The sequence below is a fragment of the Gouania willdenowi genome, chromosome 1, assembly GCF_900634775.1.
Source record: "Gouania willdenowi chromosome 1, fGouWil2.1, whole genome shotgun sequence".
Lineage (NCBI taxonomy): Eukaryota > Metazoa > Chordata > Actinopteri > Blenniiformes > Gobiesocidae > Gouania > Gouania willdenowi.
In genome coordinates, this window is record NC_041044.1 from 32,715,378 (window position 1) to 32,727,435 (window position 12,058).

A 12,058-nucleotide genomic window follows, 5' to 3' on the forward strand; every position below is an offset into this window, starting at 1 on the left:
TATCAATACCTTAATGGAGTTCGAAAATGAGAAGCGCACGATTATTTTTTCTTGAGTTATTGCCCATGTTCTGTTTTTTTTACTCTGTCCAAGGTGTCTTCAAAGGAGAATAGCTTTTCTTAGAATTTGTTTAAGATACGATTACCAAATTCGGTGTGTGGCTCAGGGTATCAATGCCTTGATGGAGTTTGAAAATGAGAAGCGCACAACTATTTCCTCCGTAGTTATTGTTGCCCTTGTGCCGTTTTTGTTACTCTATTCGAGGTATCTTCAAAGGGGACAGCTTTTCTTAGAAATCGTTTAAGATAATTAGTTATTTTACATTGTGATGTGATCATATTTTCTTATGTATACATCTACTGTAAGTTAGATTTAGGACATTTAGAAAAAGGTTGGGAGTTATAATGAGAACCAATCTGGTGGGGGATGTTGATGACTGTCTTTTTGTTTATTTTAATGTAAATGGTATAGCTCTGTTATTACTAAACAATAGTGTAAGTCATCTGTGATTTCCTTGACAGTGTGGACAGTGATGAATAGATTTCATTGGAAGACTTACTTGATTGTAACATGCAGGGATTTGCACCCATCATCACATGGTATAAAGCTGATATTAATAATTTATGGCCTAACTTTAGAGTCCCTGGATTGTTTCTTACTGGGATCATATTTTTTTTTTTACAGATTTATTATTTGAAACTATAAATATAGCAGCAGCAACGTCCTGCCACTTTAATAATGAAGGTTACTGTAGCGCATGAAACAAGTTATAAAACAACTGTGTTGATTATCCAACATGTGTGTGTTTAGGACTGGGACCAGCACGTGAAGGGAAAGTTACACATACAGAACAAAACTCTGTACACTCATGAAAGGTGAGTTTATTCTTCTTGCAACTGACAGATTGATTGTACAGTGTGAGTGTTTGTGCTAAAGATGCTTACCAGAGGTGAAAGTAACTCACGTTACTGTTATTGAGTTGCTTTTATGGGTACGTGTACTTTTTGGAGTATATTTCTAAATCAGTCATTTTCTCGTTTCTACACCCAACCGTTACTGAGTAAATTATTATTTTTTTGTTTCAAAATAATCAACAGGCATTGTGAAACTACAAAAAATTAAATGACAAGACGACAATCAAATGCATCACATCATAGCCGACCAATCAGATTAAGCGTAATGCACCACCGTGCCAAAAGAGACACAAAACTGTTTTGGAGTTCATGAATTTAGATATTTGATTTTGAATTGGATTTATTGCTGTTATTTTACTTTATTTTTTAAATATTGCTCATTTTACCAAACCTTTTATTTTATACAGATGCCTTTGTGGAAAATAAATGTAGTTCCAATCGTGCAAGATCTGGTCTCTTCCTTTTTATGTTTATACATGAGATGTTTACTGTATGCAAGGGAACCGCGGCAAGATTTACTACCAAAAATAAACATGGGTGGTGAAAGTAACTAGTAACTTTTACTTTGAGTACTATTTAGTTGAGCTCTTTGAGTATTATATGTATGACTTACTTGTACTTGTACCACAATCAAGTAACAGTGCTTCTACTTGAGTACGATATATCAGTATTCTTTACACCTTTGATGCTTACAACAGTTGTGGTCCTTTGATCCAACTAGTTTGCCTATATGTTTTGGTTTTTTTTTAGCAATTTTCCTCAAACTGTAGTTTTTGTGCGTTGAAGTTTTTGTGTTCACGAACGTGTGTCCAGTGCTAGAAGCAGTTACTTTTCCTTTTTCCTCTCTCCTTGCACAGCTGTCCTGATCTTTCTTTAAGTTCTGTCACAGGATATGAGTGAGCAAGGCAGGGGAGAGGCAGCTCAAAATCACTCTTGTACGATTGTTGTAGGTCAGTGGTTGCGTCGGCTGGAGCTGATCTCTATGCCGTCAGTCGATCATCTGATGGTGGTCTGAAGACAGCAGGAGTCAACCCCGCAGTCTGCTCTGCTGCCAGTCAAGGTAGGTTTTACCTCCTTCGTCAGCAGAACCAAAGAGGAACCTGTTTGTGTTCTGTTCCCTACCGCCTGGGTCTTGACATTAAATGCAGGATTAATGACGTTTGGTGTTTTTTTTTTGTTTTGTTTTTTTAAGCAAAACCACAAATTCACTTTAAATTCTCCTCTAAAATGATTTGGAAATGAAATCCCTGCTGTCAATCACATGAGCCCAACCCCTCCTCCATATATCAGATGTTCCTCATTACTCTCCTTGATCTGTGGTTCTTAAAGACAAATCACTCTGAGCAGCCACAAATGAAAGCGTGCATGAGTCCAACACCGTAGCTCCTTTACAGACAGGCTTTGAGTTACTCTGAGATTCGTGACTTTGTGTTCATTCCATGTTTTAAATAAAGGTGCTTCAACAACAGCCGTTAAATGGATGGAACAGTTTAGGTTTTGGACAGAGATGTTGGATTCTTCAAGAGTTTGTTTTACTGAGTTGAGTTATAACATGTTAATATAGATAAGTTTAGATATGTAGTGTTCTAGTTTAGTTCAGTACATTTTAGTTTAGTTTAGTTCATTTTAGTTTAGTTTAGTTCATTTTAGTTTAGTTTAGTTTAGTTCATTTTAGTTTAGTTCATTTTAGTTTAGTTCATTTTAGTTTAGTTTAGTTCATTTTAGTTTAGTTTAGTTCATTTTAGTTTAGTTCATTTTAGTTTAGTTTAGTTCATTTTAGTTTAGTTCATTTTAGTTTAGTTTAGTTCATTTTAGTTTAGTTCATTTTAGTTTAGTTTAGTTTAGTTCATTTTAGTTTAGTTTAGTTCATTTTAGTTTAATTTAGTTCGTTTTAGTTTAGTTTAGTTCATTTTAGTTTAGTTTAGTTTAGTTCTTTTTAGTTTAGTTCAGTTTAGTTCAGTTTAGTTCATTTTAGTTTAGTTCAGTTTAGTTCATTTTAGTTTAGTTAAGTTCAGTTAGTACAGTTTAGTTTAGTTTAGTACATTTTAGTTTAGTTCATTTTAGTTTAGTTTAGTTTAGTTCTTTTTAGTTTAGTTCAGTTTAGTTCATTTTAATTTAGTTCAGTTTAGTTTAGTACATTTTAGTTTAATTTAGTTTCTTTTTAGTTTAGTTTAGTTCAGTTTAGTTTAGTTCAGTTTAGTTTAGTTCAGTTTAGTTCATTTTAGTTTAGTTCACTTTAGTTTAGTACATTTTAGTTTAGTTTAGTTCGTTTTAGTTCAGTTTAGTTTAGTTCATTTTAGTTTAGTTCAGTTTAGTTCATTTTAGTTTAGTTCACTTTAGTTTAGTACATTTTAGTTTAGTTTAGTTCATTTTAGTTTACTTAAGTTCAGTTAGTACAGTTTAGTTTAGTTAATTTTAGTTTAGTTCACTTTAGTTCAGTACATTTTAGTTTAGTTTAGTTTGTTTTAGTTTAGTTTAGTTTGTTTTAGTTTAGTTTAGTTCAGTTTAGTTTAGTTAATTTTACTTTAGTTTAGTTTAGTTCAGTTTAGTTCATTTTAGTTTACTTAAGTTCAGTTAGTACAGTTTAGTTTAGTTCATTTTAGTTTAGTTTAGTACATTTTAGTTTAGTTTAGTTCATTTTAGTTTAGTTCAGTTTAGTTCAGTTTAGTTTAGTTAATTTTACTTTAGTTCAGTTTAGTTCATTTTAGTTTAGTTCAGTTTAGTTCATTTTAGTTTAGTTCACTTTAGTTTAGTACATTATAGTTTAGTTTAGTTTGTTTTAGTTTAGTTTAGTTCATTTTAGTTTAGTTCAGTTTAGTTCATTTTAGTTTAGTTCACTTTAGTTTAGTACATTTTAGTTTAGTTTAGTTCGTTTTAGTTCAGTTTAGTTTAGTTCAGTTTAGTTCATTTTAGTTTAGTTCACTTTAGTTTAGTACATTTTAGTTTAGTTTAGTTCATTTTAGTTTAGTTTAGTTTAGTTCATTTTAGTTCATTTTAGTTTACTTAAGTTCAGTTAGTACAGTTTAGTTTAGTTAATTTTAGTTTAGTTCACTTTAGTTCAGTACATTTTAGTTTAGTTTAGTTTGTTTTAGTTTAGTTTAGTTTGTTTTAGTTTAGTTTAGTTCAGTTTAGTTTAGTTCAGTTTAGTTTAGTTAATTTTACTTTAGTTTAGTTTAGTTCAGTTTAGTTCATTTTAGTTTACTTAAGTTCAGTTAGTACAGTTTAGTTTAGTTCATTTTAGTTTAGTTTAGTACATTTTAGTTTAGTTTAGTTCATTTTAGTTTAGTTCAGTTTAGTTCAGTTTAGTTTAGTTAATTTTACTTTAGTTCAGTTTAGTTCATTTTAGTTTAGTTCAGTTTAGTTCATTTTAGTTTAGTTCACTTTAGTTTAGTACATTATAGTTTAGTTTAGTTTGTTTTAGTTTAGTTTAGTTCATTTTAGTTTAGTTCAGTTTAGTTCATTTTAGTTTACTTAAGTTCAGTTAGTACAGTTTAGTTTAGTTCATTTTAGTTTAGTTTAGTTCATTTTAGTTTAGTTCATTTTAGTTTAGGTTAGTTCATTTTAGTTTAGTTCATTTTAGTTTAGTTCATTTTAGTTTAGTTTAGTTTAGTTCATTTTAGTTTAGTTCATTTTAGTTTAGGTTAGTTCATTTTAGTTTAGTTCATTTTAGTTTAGTTCATTTTAGTTTAGTTTAGTTCTTTTTAGTTTAGTTTAGTTTAGTACATTTTAGTTTAATTTAGTTCGTTTTAGTTTAGTTTAGTTCAGTTTAGTTTAATTCATTTTAGTTTAGTTCATTTTAGTTTAGTTTAGTTCTTTTTAGTTTAGTTTAGTTTAGTACATTTTAGTTTAATTTAGTTCGTTTTAGTTTAGTTCAGTTTAGTTTAGTTCATTTTAGTTTAGTTCACTTTAGTTTAGTACATTTTAGTTTAGTTTAGTTCGTTTTAGTTAAGTTCAGTTTAGTTTAGTTAATTTTACTTTAGTTCAGTTTAGTTTAGTTCAGTTTAGTTCATTTTAGTTTACTTAAGTTCAGTTAGTACAGTTTAGTTTAGTTCATTTTAGTTTAGTTTAGTACATTTTAGTTTAGTTCATTTTAGTTTAGTTTAGTACATTTTAGTTTAGTTTAGTTCATTTTAGTTTAGTTTAGTTCAGTTTAGTTCATTTTACTTTAGTTCAGTTTAGTTCATTTTACTTTAGTTCAGTTTAGTTTAGTTCATTTTACTTTAGTTCATTTTACTTTAGTTCAGTTTAGTTTAGTTCATTTTACTTTAGTTCATTTTACTTTAGTTCATTTTACTTTAGTTCAGTTTAGTTTAGTTCATTTTTGTTTACTTAAGTTCAGTTTAGTACAGTTTAGTTTAGTTTAGTTTAGTTGAGTTCATCTTAGTTTAGTTTAGTTGAGAATACCTCCCTGTACTTTATAATTAATCTCATTTAGATTTAGTTGAAACTTGGTTTATAAAACAACTAGGTCATTTATTTAAAGGTTTTATGTCTTTAATTTACTTGTTTTAGTTTATTTTATTGGCATGCTTGATTTATTACTACTTCAGTGCTACTACTTATTTGACAGCCCTTCCCATGAGATTCCACTTAGTACAGGTTTCTGACCCATTAAAGGTCCAACACACTGTGTCAGACAATCCTAAACACACATTTTCATTTCTATGGTTGGAGATTTCAAAGAACCTGTGAAGCTTAATATTGGCCTGTAAAGGAAACCTGAGCTAATGCCAATGATGTTGCTTAGAATCTGTGTTGGAAACAATATTTCATCCTTCATTTAGTTTTTTCAAGTGCTGCTCTTTCAATATGTCATCATTTGCTTCCATAAAGTAATAAAAGTCAATGATTTATAATTTTTTGTTACTAATTCCCTCTTTAAATTGTTTTTGCAGATGTAAACTCAGCAGCCACTGTTTCCTACTTGACAGCGACCGCCATGAAAACGTATCCCATGTCAGACGCAGTGTTTTCCTCACACCAGTTAGAGTCAAAGGTCAGACAAATGTTTTTGCCTTTTCTATGCTATGGATTAGTCTGGTATTTTTTTGTCTTAAAACTTTTATGATGGTTTAAAGGAATATATAAAAGAACAGCTGCCTTTTTGCTTCGTCCATTGCTATTGCTGTCCACTCTCATTTCTCTTCAGACGTTCTCCAATCATTCCTGAAATATTACTTTTAGTGCCATACAAATGAGTGATAATGGAGCCATATTTGTGCACATTTTATTTTTTTTAGATTGTTATGCTTAGTTGATATTTCCATTTAGTCCTATAAATCACATGTCAATCTGATGGCCCGGGGGCCAAAGTAGATGTTCCCTTTGAACATCTACTTTGGCCCGTAGGAGAAAATAAAAATTACAGAAAAAACATGAGTCATTGTGTAAATGAAACTCGACACTCCTGGTGCTTATATCACATGATTGTAGGCATTTTTAATGTTAAACTGTTGGAAAAAACTCTAAATTCTTACAAAATCCTTGATTTTTACTCAAATTATTTCATAATATTTCCCTTCATTAAATAGAAATTGTTCACAAAATCAAGGAAATTTAAAGTGAAGATCCTGTTGGGACTAATATCTGTTACTTATTGCTTGGATATTGTTGGTTTCTTACATATTTTGTATTTTATGTATATGTAGAAGAGCAAACTCGGGCACAATAATGTTGAAATTACTCGTTTTCCTGCATAAAATCTGTGGCCCACTTGAGATCAAACTCCTCCGTATTTGGCCCCTGAGCAAAAATGAGTCTGACACCCCTGCTATAAATGAGGATGACATCAGTTTTATTTCAGTTTTGTTTAAAGATTTCACATTTGAATAAAACTTGGGGGTGTTACCATAGTTACATTTCCAAAAGTGCATTTTATATGTAGTAATATTCCTTAAACAGCACTAAGTTAGATTCACTGAGGCCCCTTATAGCAGAGAGGGAACAGCTCACTTCTGTTAGTAACAGTGTCACACCCCCAGGCGACAGTGTATGGTTTCAGCCTGGTGAAAGACCTGTAAAACGATCTGCAGGGCTGACATGTGAGTGCACCGTGTAGGAACGTGGAGAGAAACTGTGAAACCAAACTAAGCAATGCGGCGGAATCTTCGACACAGATCCAGCTTAGGAGAAATAAACAGACTCTGAGAGGAGATCAGAGGGAATACAGGAGGAATTATTATTATTATGTTGTCATTTGTCTCTAGAGGTTATGCTGCAAATGCTTAAAACTGCCTGGGTTGTGTTAGTCTCACAGTGCCAGAGTCTCACTAGTCTGAGTCTAAAATAAACATGATTTTTTATTATTAATTTGTTTTTCTAATACAAAACAGCATGTTGACCTATTAGGTAAGGCAAAGCAAATTTATTTGTATCCCGCATTTCATACACAAGGCATTTCAGTGTGTTTTACATGATCAAAAAGTGCAACAGAAAACATTTAACAGTTTAAAAATTGAAAAAAAACACCCCATTAAATTAGCATTAAAAACATTAAAAACTAGAAAAGCTCTCGGAGAGTGCAGACCTCTATGTGCAGACTATTAGATTAATTGATAATCAAAACATACCTTTAGAATTTGAAACAACAATATTATTGATTGTCAAATAGTTGTTAAAATATTGCAACCTTGTTACAAATCACGCTCTGTGAGGGCCTGTTATATTTTTGTTCATATTTTTCTTTTATTTCAATTGTTTTACCTGTTTTTTCGGTTGTTGTTTTTGCTTTGCTGCTCTGTCAGAAGCACTGCTCATTGTTTTTTGTACCTTCTGCACTCTGCTTTCTTCTCTGCTCAGCAGTTCTGGATTTTGAGCGAGCCATGACTGCTACTGTTCAAACAAGTACAATGACTCAACTGAATCTATTAGGTAGTACTTTAGCTGACTCAGCATAACAGGCACGGCGCAGTGCCTGACGCTTTTGGTTTTTTCTCGGCATGTTAACGTCCACAGGCTTGTTTAGAACAGGCGACATCAAACATGTTCTAATATACCAGTGTCGTCACTGTATCGGTAGGACTGATGACATCATCAGCAGTGATAAATTTAGTCAATTTATGAATTTATGAATTTACCTGAAAATTTCATCCAAATCCGTTCCTAGCTTTTCACGTAATCTTGCTAACTGACAGACAGATAAACGCAGGGTAAAACATAACCTTCCGCTCTAACTCAACAATAGGGTAATAAAACATTTCACTCTCCCTATTAACACATAATAATCTTGTCCCATCGTCTGCATTGATTTTATTCTAAAAAATTTACATTATAATAGATTGTGCTTTTATTTTTTATAAATTTGAATAAAGAACATTGTTGTATAAATAATTTAGGATATTTTTTTTATCACCGCCAAGAAGGTATTATATTCAATGGCATCTATTTATCTGTTTTTCTATTAGCAGGATTATGTTAAAAGTACCAAAGATCGACCGTTAAGGCTTATAACATGGAAGATTCCATTACATTTTGGAGGGGATCTGGATCAATATACTGATTCTGGATCAGTTTTTTTTTTTAAAGAAGTTCGTAATTGACAGATCTTTATGAAAATTCACTCAGCTATGTCAGGTTAGTTCTTCACTTACCCCAGAATTTTCAAAGTAATGGGGTGCCCGTAAATTTTGACTTACTGCATTGTTAAAAATGGGGATAAACATTTCTTACAAGATTTTAAAGTTCGAATGATTGTATCGTGATCATACCAGGATCACTGATCCAGATACTGTAACTGTGAATATCTGGCCAAGACGATACTTGGCGCTTGGTGGAGTTTAATGTTACATCAGTAAAAATTGTTGATTTTATCTGTTGATTATGAGTTTATCCAGGGCTCTGGTTGTGAAAGACTAAAGTGATACTAATATGCACTAAAAAACGTTGAGCCGCATGTTTATAAACAGAAAGTGGGTGGCGGGGTGTTGCTGTGGGTTGCTCCGCCGGCCCGTCTGGGAGCTTTGGCTTTGTTCCCTAGGGCGCACCTTTGCCAGAGATGTCGCTAGCGCGGTGGGCCGGGTCAGGCCCCCTGGTTGGGTGCGGCGGGCCCTATGGGCGCCGTGCCGGTGCGGGGGTCTCCCGGGGGTGGGTCTTTGGGTTGGGTGTCTTGGGGCGCGCTGTCCTGCTGTCTGCCCGGGGACAGGGTATTGTATCGTGGTGCCATGCGGGCATGTGCTGGCCCTGGTGCGGGCGTGGGCTTCTCTCCTGGTCGGCCGCTACCTGTTGTTTTATCATTAGTTTTGTTGTGGAAATCATCATCTCACATTCTTTACAGGTTTAGTTACACATAGGCACAGTTTCTGTCCCAAATAGTTCTTAGAGGCCGTTCCCAGGGTCTAAACATAAACCCCTGTCAGTGGGCATTTTTTGTGGGCAGACTGCAAAATCAGCTACTGTTAAAACCTTCAGGGTAATACATGTACTGGTCCGTGGGAGAGCTTTTATGGCCTAAGCCACATTTAGCAGGGGGCAGTGATCAAGACTCTTGTTCTCTCTAATTTTCCAAGACATAAACAGCCTATTCATGGACCTGTTTATTAGGCCTGCACTGCTTTGACCTGACATTATTTTGGTGGTGATGACTTTGCCACAAATGGAATTGTCACTCCTCCACCCTCCGTTGTTAATGTCGGCCTGCTGGCTGAGCATCGTTCTCCTGCAGGTGCATTAATGCAGTGACTCAGATCATTGCCACATTGAAGCTTAATACGTAATGTAACATTTACGTAGAACTATTAATAGCCATCAAACATTGCAGTTTGATTCAATTTATCTCCTAATATGTTAAGGTTTCATTTATTCAGACAACTTTTTTCAGGAAATGTACTTTGAATTTTACTTTGATCTCCTGACATGTTTCAACTTCAAACTGTCAGTCTTCCTCAGAGGCATCTATTGTTTGCTTTGATGTATCCTTACAGGGATACATGATGCATCTTTATGATGTAAGGATGTATAATGTGATATGTCATAAGGATACATGAAAGCAATCATTAGATGCTTTGATGTTTATCCTTATGAAAGAACTTGTAAGGATACATCAAAGCAATCAGTAGATGTCTCTGAGGAATACTGACAGTCTTTAATTACATTTCTACACCATTATTGAGTAAATTATAGTTATTTTGCATGGCACTGTTTTAGACTTCATAAATATATCTGTACTTAGAGCGTGAGAATTTTTTGGGGATTTTGAGTTGAATTAATTGGTTATTTTATGTACATTTTTGACAAATCTTTTATTTTATACAGATGCCTTTGTGGAAAATAAATTAAGTTCCAATTGTGCAAGATTTGATCTCTTCCTTTTTAAGTTTATACATGAGATGTTTCCTGTATGCAAGGGAATCATGGCAAAATTTATTACCAAAAATAAATGTGTAAACTTTTACTTTGAATCCTTTTTAATTGAGCTACTTTTTACTTGTACTTGAGTATTTTATGTATGACTTACGACTTACGTAACAGTACTTCTACTTGAGAAGGATATATATCAGTACTCTTTACTAAAACAAGCACATGTATGTGTAATTTTTATTGGTATGGAAGTGTAGCACAGTACTGCTCCACACATGGAACTGTCCGTCAGGTTTGACTGAGGAAGCTGAGGGTGGAGGAGGAAGAGGCGGAGTTTAAGCTTTGCTGGGGAAAAAAACTGCAGCTGCAGCATAAAGTCTGCAGAAATTAGACTCCGTGGTATAACAAGCTGAATTTACAGCTGCTGTCTGCAGCAGTGTCAAAAGGGACATGACGTGTGAAACCTTGTGTCCACTTTGCTCTCCAAAGCTTCGCTGGTGCCGATGCTGGTACTTTGATTTGTAGCCCGTCATATTTTACATTCAAATACTTAAACTGTTAAAAATAAAGGTCAGAGCAAATGTTTTAGGATGAATCATTTTAACGAGCTGTGCTAAAAGCAATGGTGCAATGCATGGTAAAGGAAAACAAAAGTTTCAAATAAAACTGAGTTCTGTTACAATAGTGACAATTATTGATTTGTTCGCTTTAGCAGTAAAATATGTTTGAAACTGTGAAATAAGAAGAAAGCCCTTAAAGTACGATAAAAAAAGGTTCCTTATAATAAGTTTTGTACAGCTTTGCAAGATTAAAAAAAAACTACATTTTAAAGGGAAAAATTGGTATAAGATTTTCTAAATTGTGGGAAAACTTAGCGATGAGGTACATTTTCTGACAAAGAACAATTGTAAACAATCTACCAAAACAAAACAAAAATAAAATAACAACATAAAAGCATACAAAGTGAAACTGAATCACTGGTAAAGACATGCACTTTCTGTGATGCGCTTGTACAATATGGGGGTAATATATCAGAAATCTGAAATTTTAGTATCATTTTCAATGTGACTTTGTGTATATGTCTTCCATTGCTGTTTATTTATCTGTTTATTTATTTACTGCTGCTGATACACTGCAAATGTCCCCATTGTGGGACAATACATGTTATTTTATTTGATCTTATTCTTTTAATTGAAAGTTTGAGATGATTTGAGAGGTTCTGGTGAGTGGTTGTGTCAACCAGAGGTACAAGACATGAAATGTTTTCTCCAAGCCTTTCAAAATAAAATTCTTTTTTAATACTATTTTAATGAAATACTATTTTTTATTTATTTTAAAATATAATTTATAGGTACCGGTAACTCTCTGTAGGACTTTTCTTTGGACCTGCGTTTGTGTCTTGTGTTTGCTATGGTGGTCTCTACCTCATTAAAAGACTAAAAAGGAATAAATTCATTGGGTCGAATCATTTTTTAAATTTTTTTTTTAAAGTATCTAATTTGAGAGATACTTCATCTGACTGTTAATGCTGACTCTTGTGTAAAGTATTTTTTCAGGACAAAAATAAACACTGTTCAGTGTGCACGTACCGTCTTCCTCCTGAGAAATGTTGTTCAGATATGCAGGTCTCCACATTTGGCTGTCGAGAGGGTTTCAAATCAAATGTGTGAAATGTCTGGAGGCAGTCAGCTGACAAGTCTCTAAATCAAAACAAGAAAACTTTGATTATCACTGGCGAGCAACTGCCACATAACTATTTATAGATACAGTGAGACATTGTATCAGTGAGCGATGCCATGGAGAGAATATTACACAGCCTCCTCTGTAAACACAATCTGAGATTAGGACAT

The 12,058-nt window shown here is 33.2% G+C and overlaps 1 protein-coding gene across 2 annotated transcripts in view; it reads left to right on the forward strand.

The window, feature by feature from the left end:
* Window positions 1-12,058, forward strand: part of rbm20 (RNA binding motif protein 20) — a 68,622-nt gene that overhangs the window by 39,399 nt on the left and 17,165 nt on the right. For both annotated transcript variants that reach the window (XM_028458643.1, XM_028458653.1), the window contains exons 3-5: window positions 811-875; window positions 1,865-1,974; window positions 5,810-5,910. In XM_028458643.1, coding sequence (XP_028314444.1) covers window positions 811-875; window positions 1,865-1,974; window positions 5,810-5,910 — 276 coding nt within the window. The remainder of the gene's footprint in view (window positions 1-810; window positions 876-1,864; window positions 1,975-5,809; window positions 5,911-12,058) is intronic.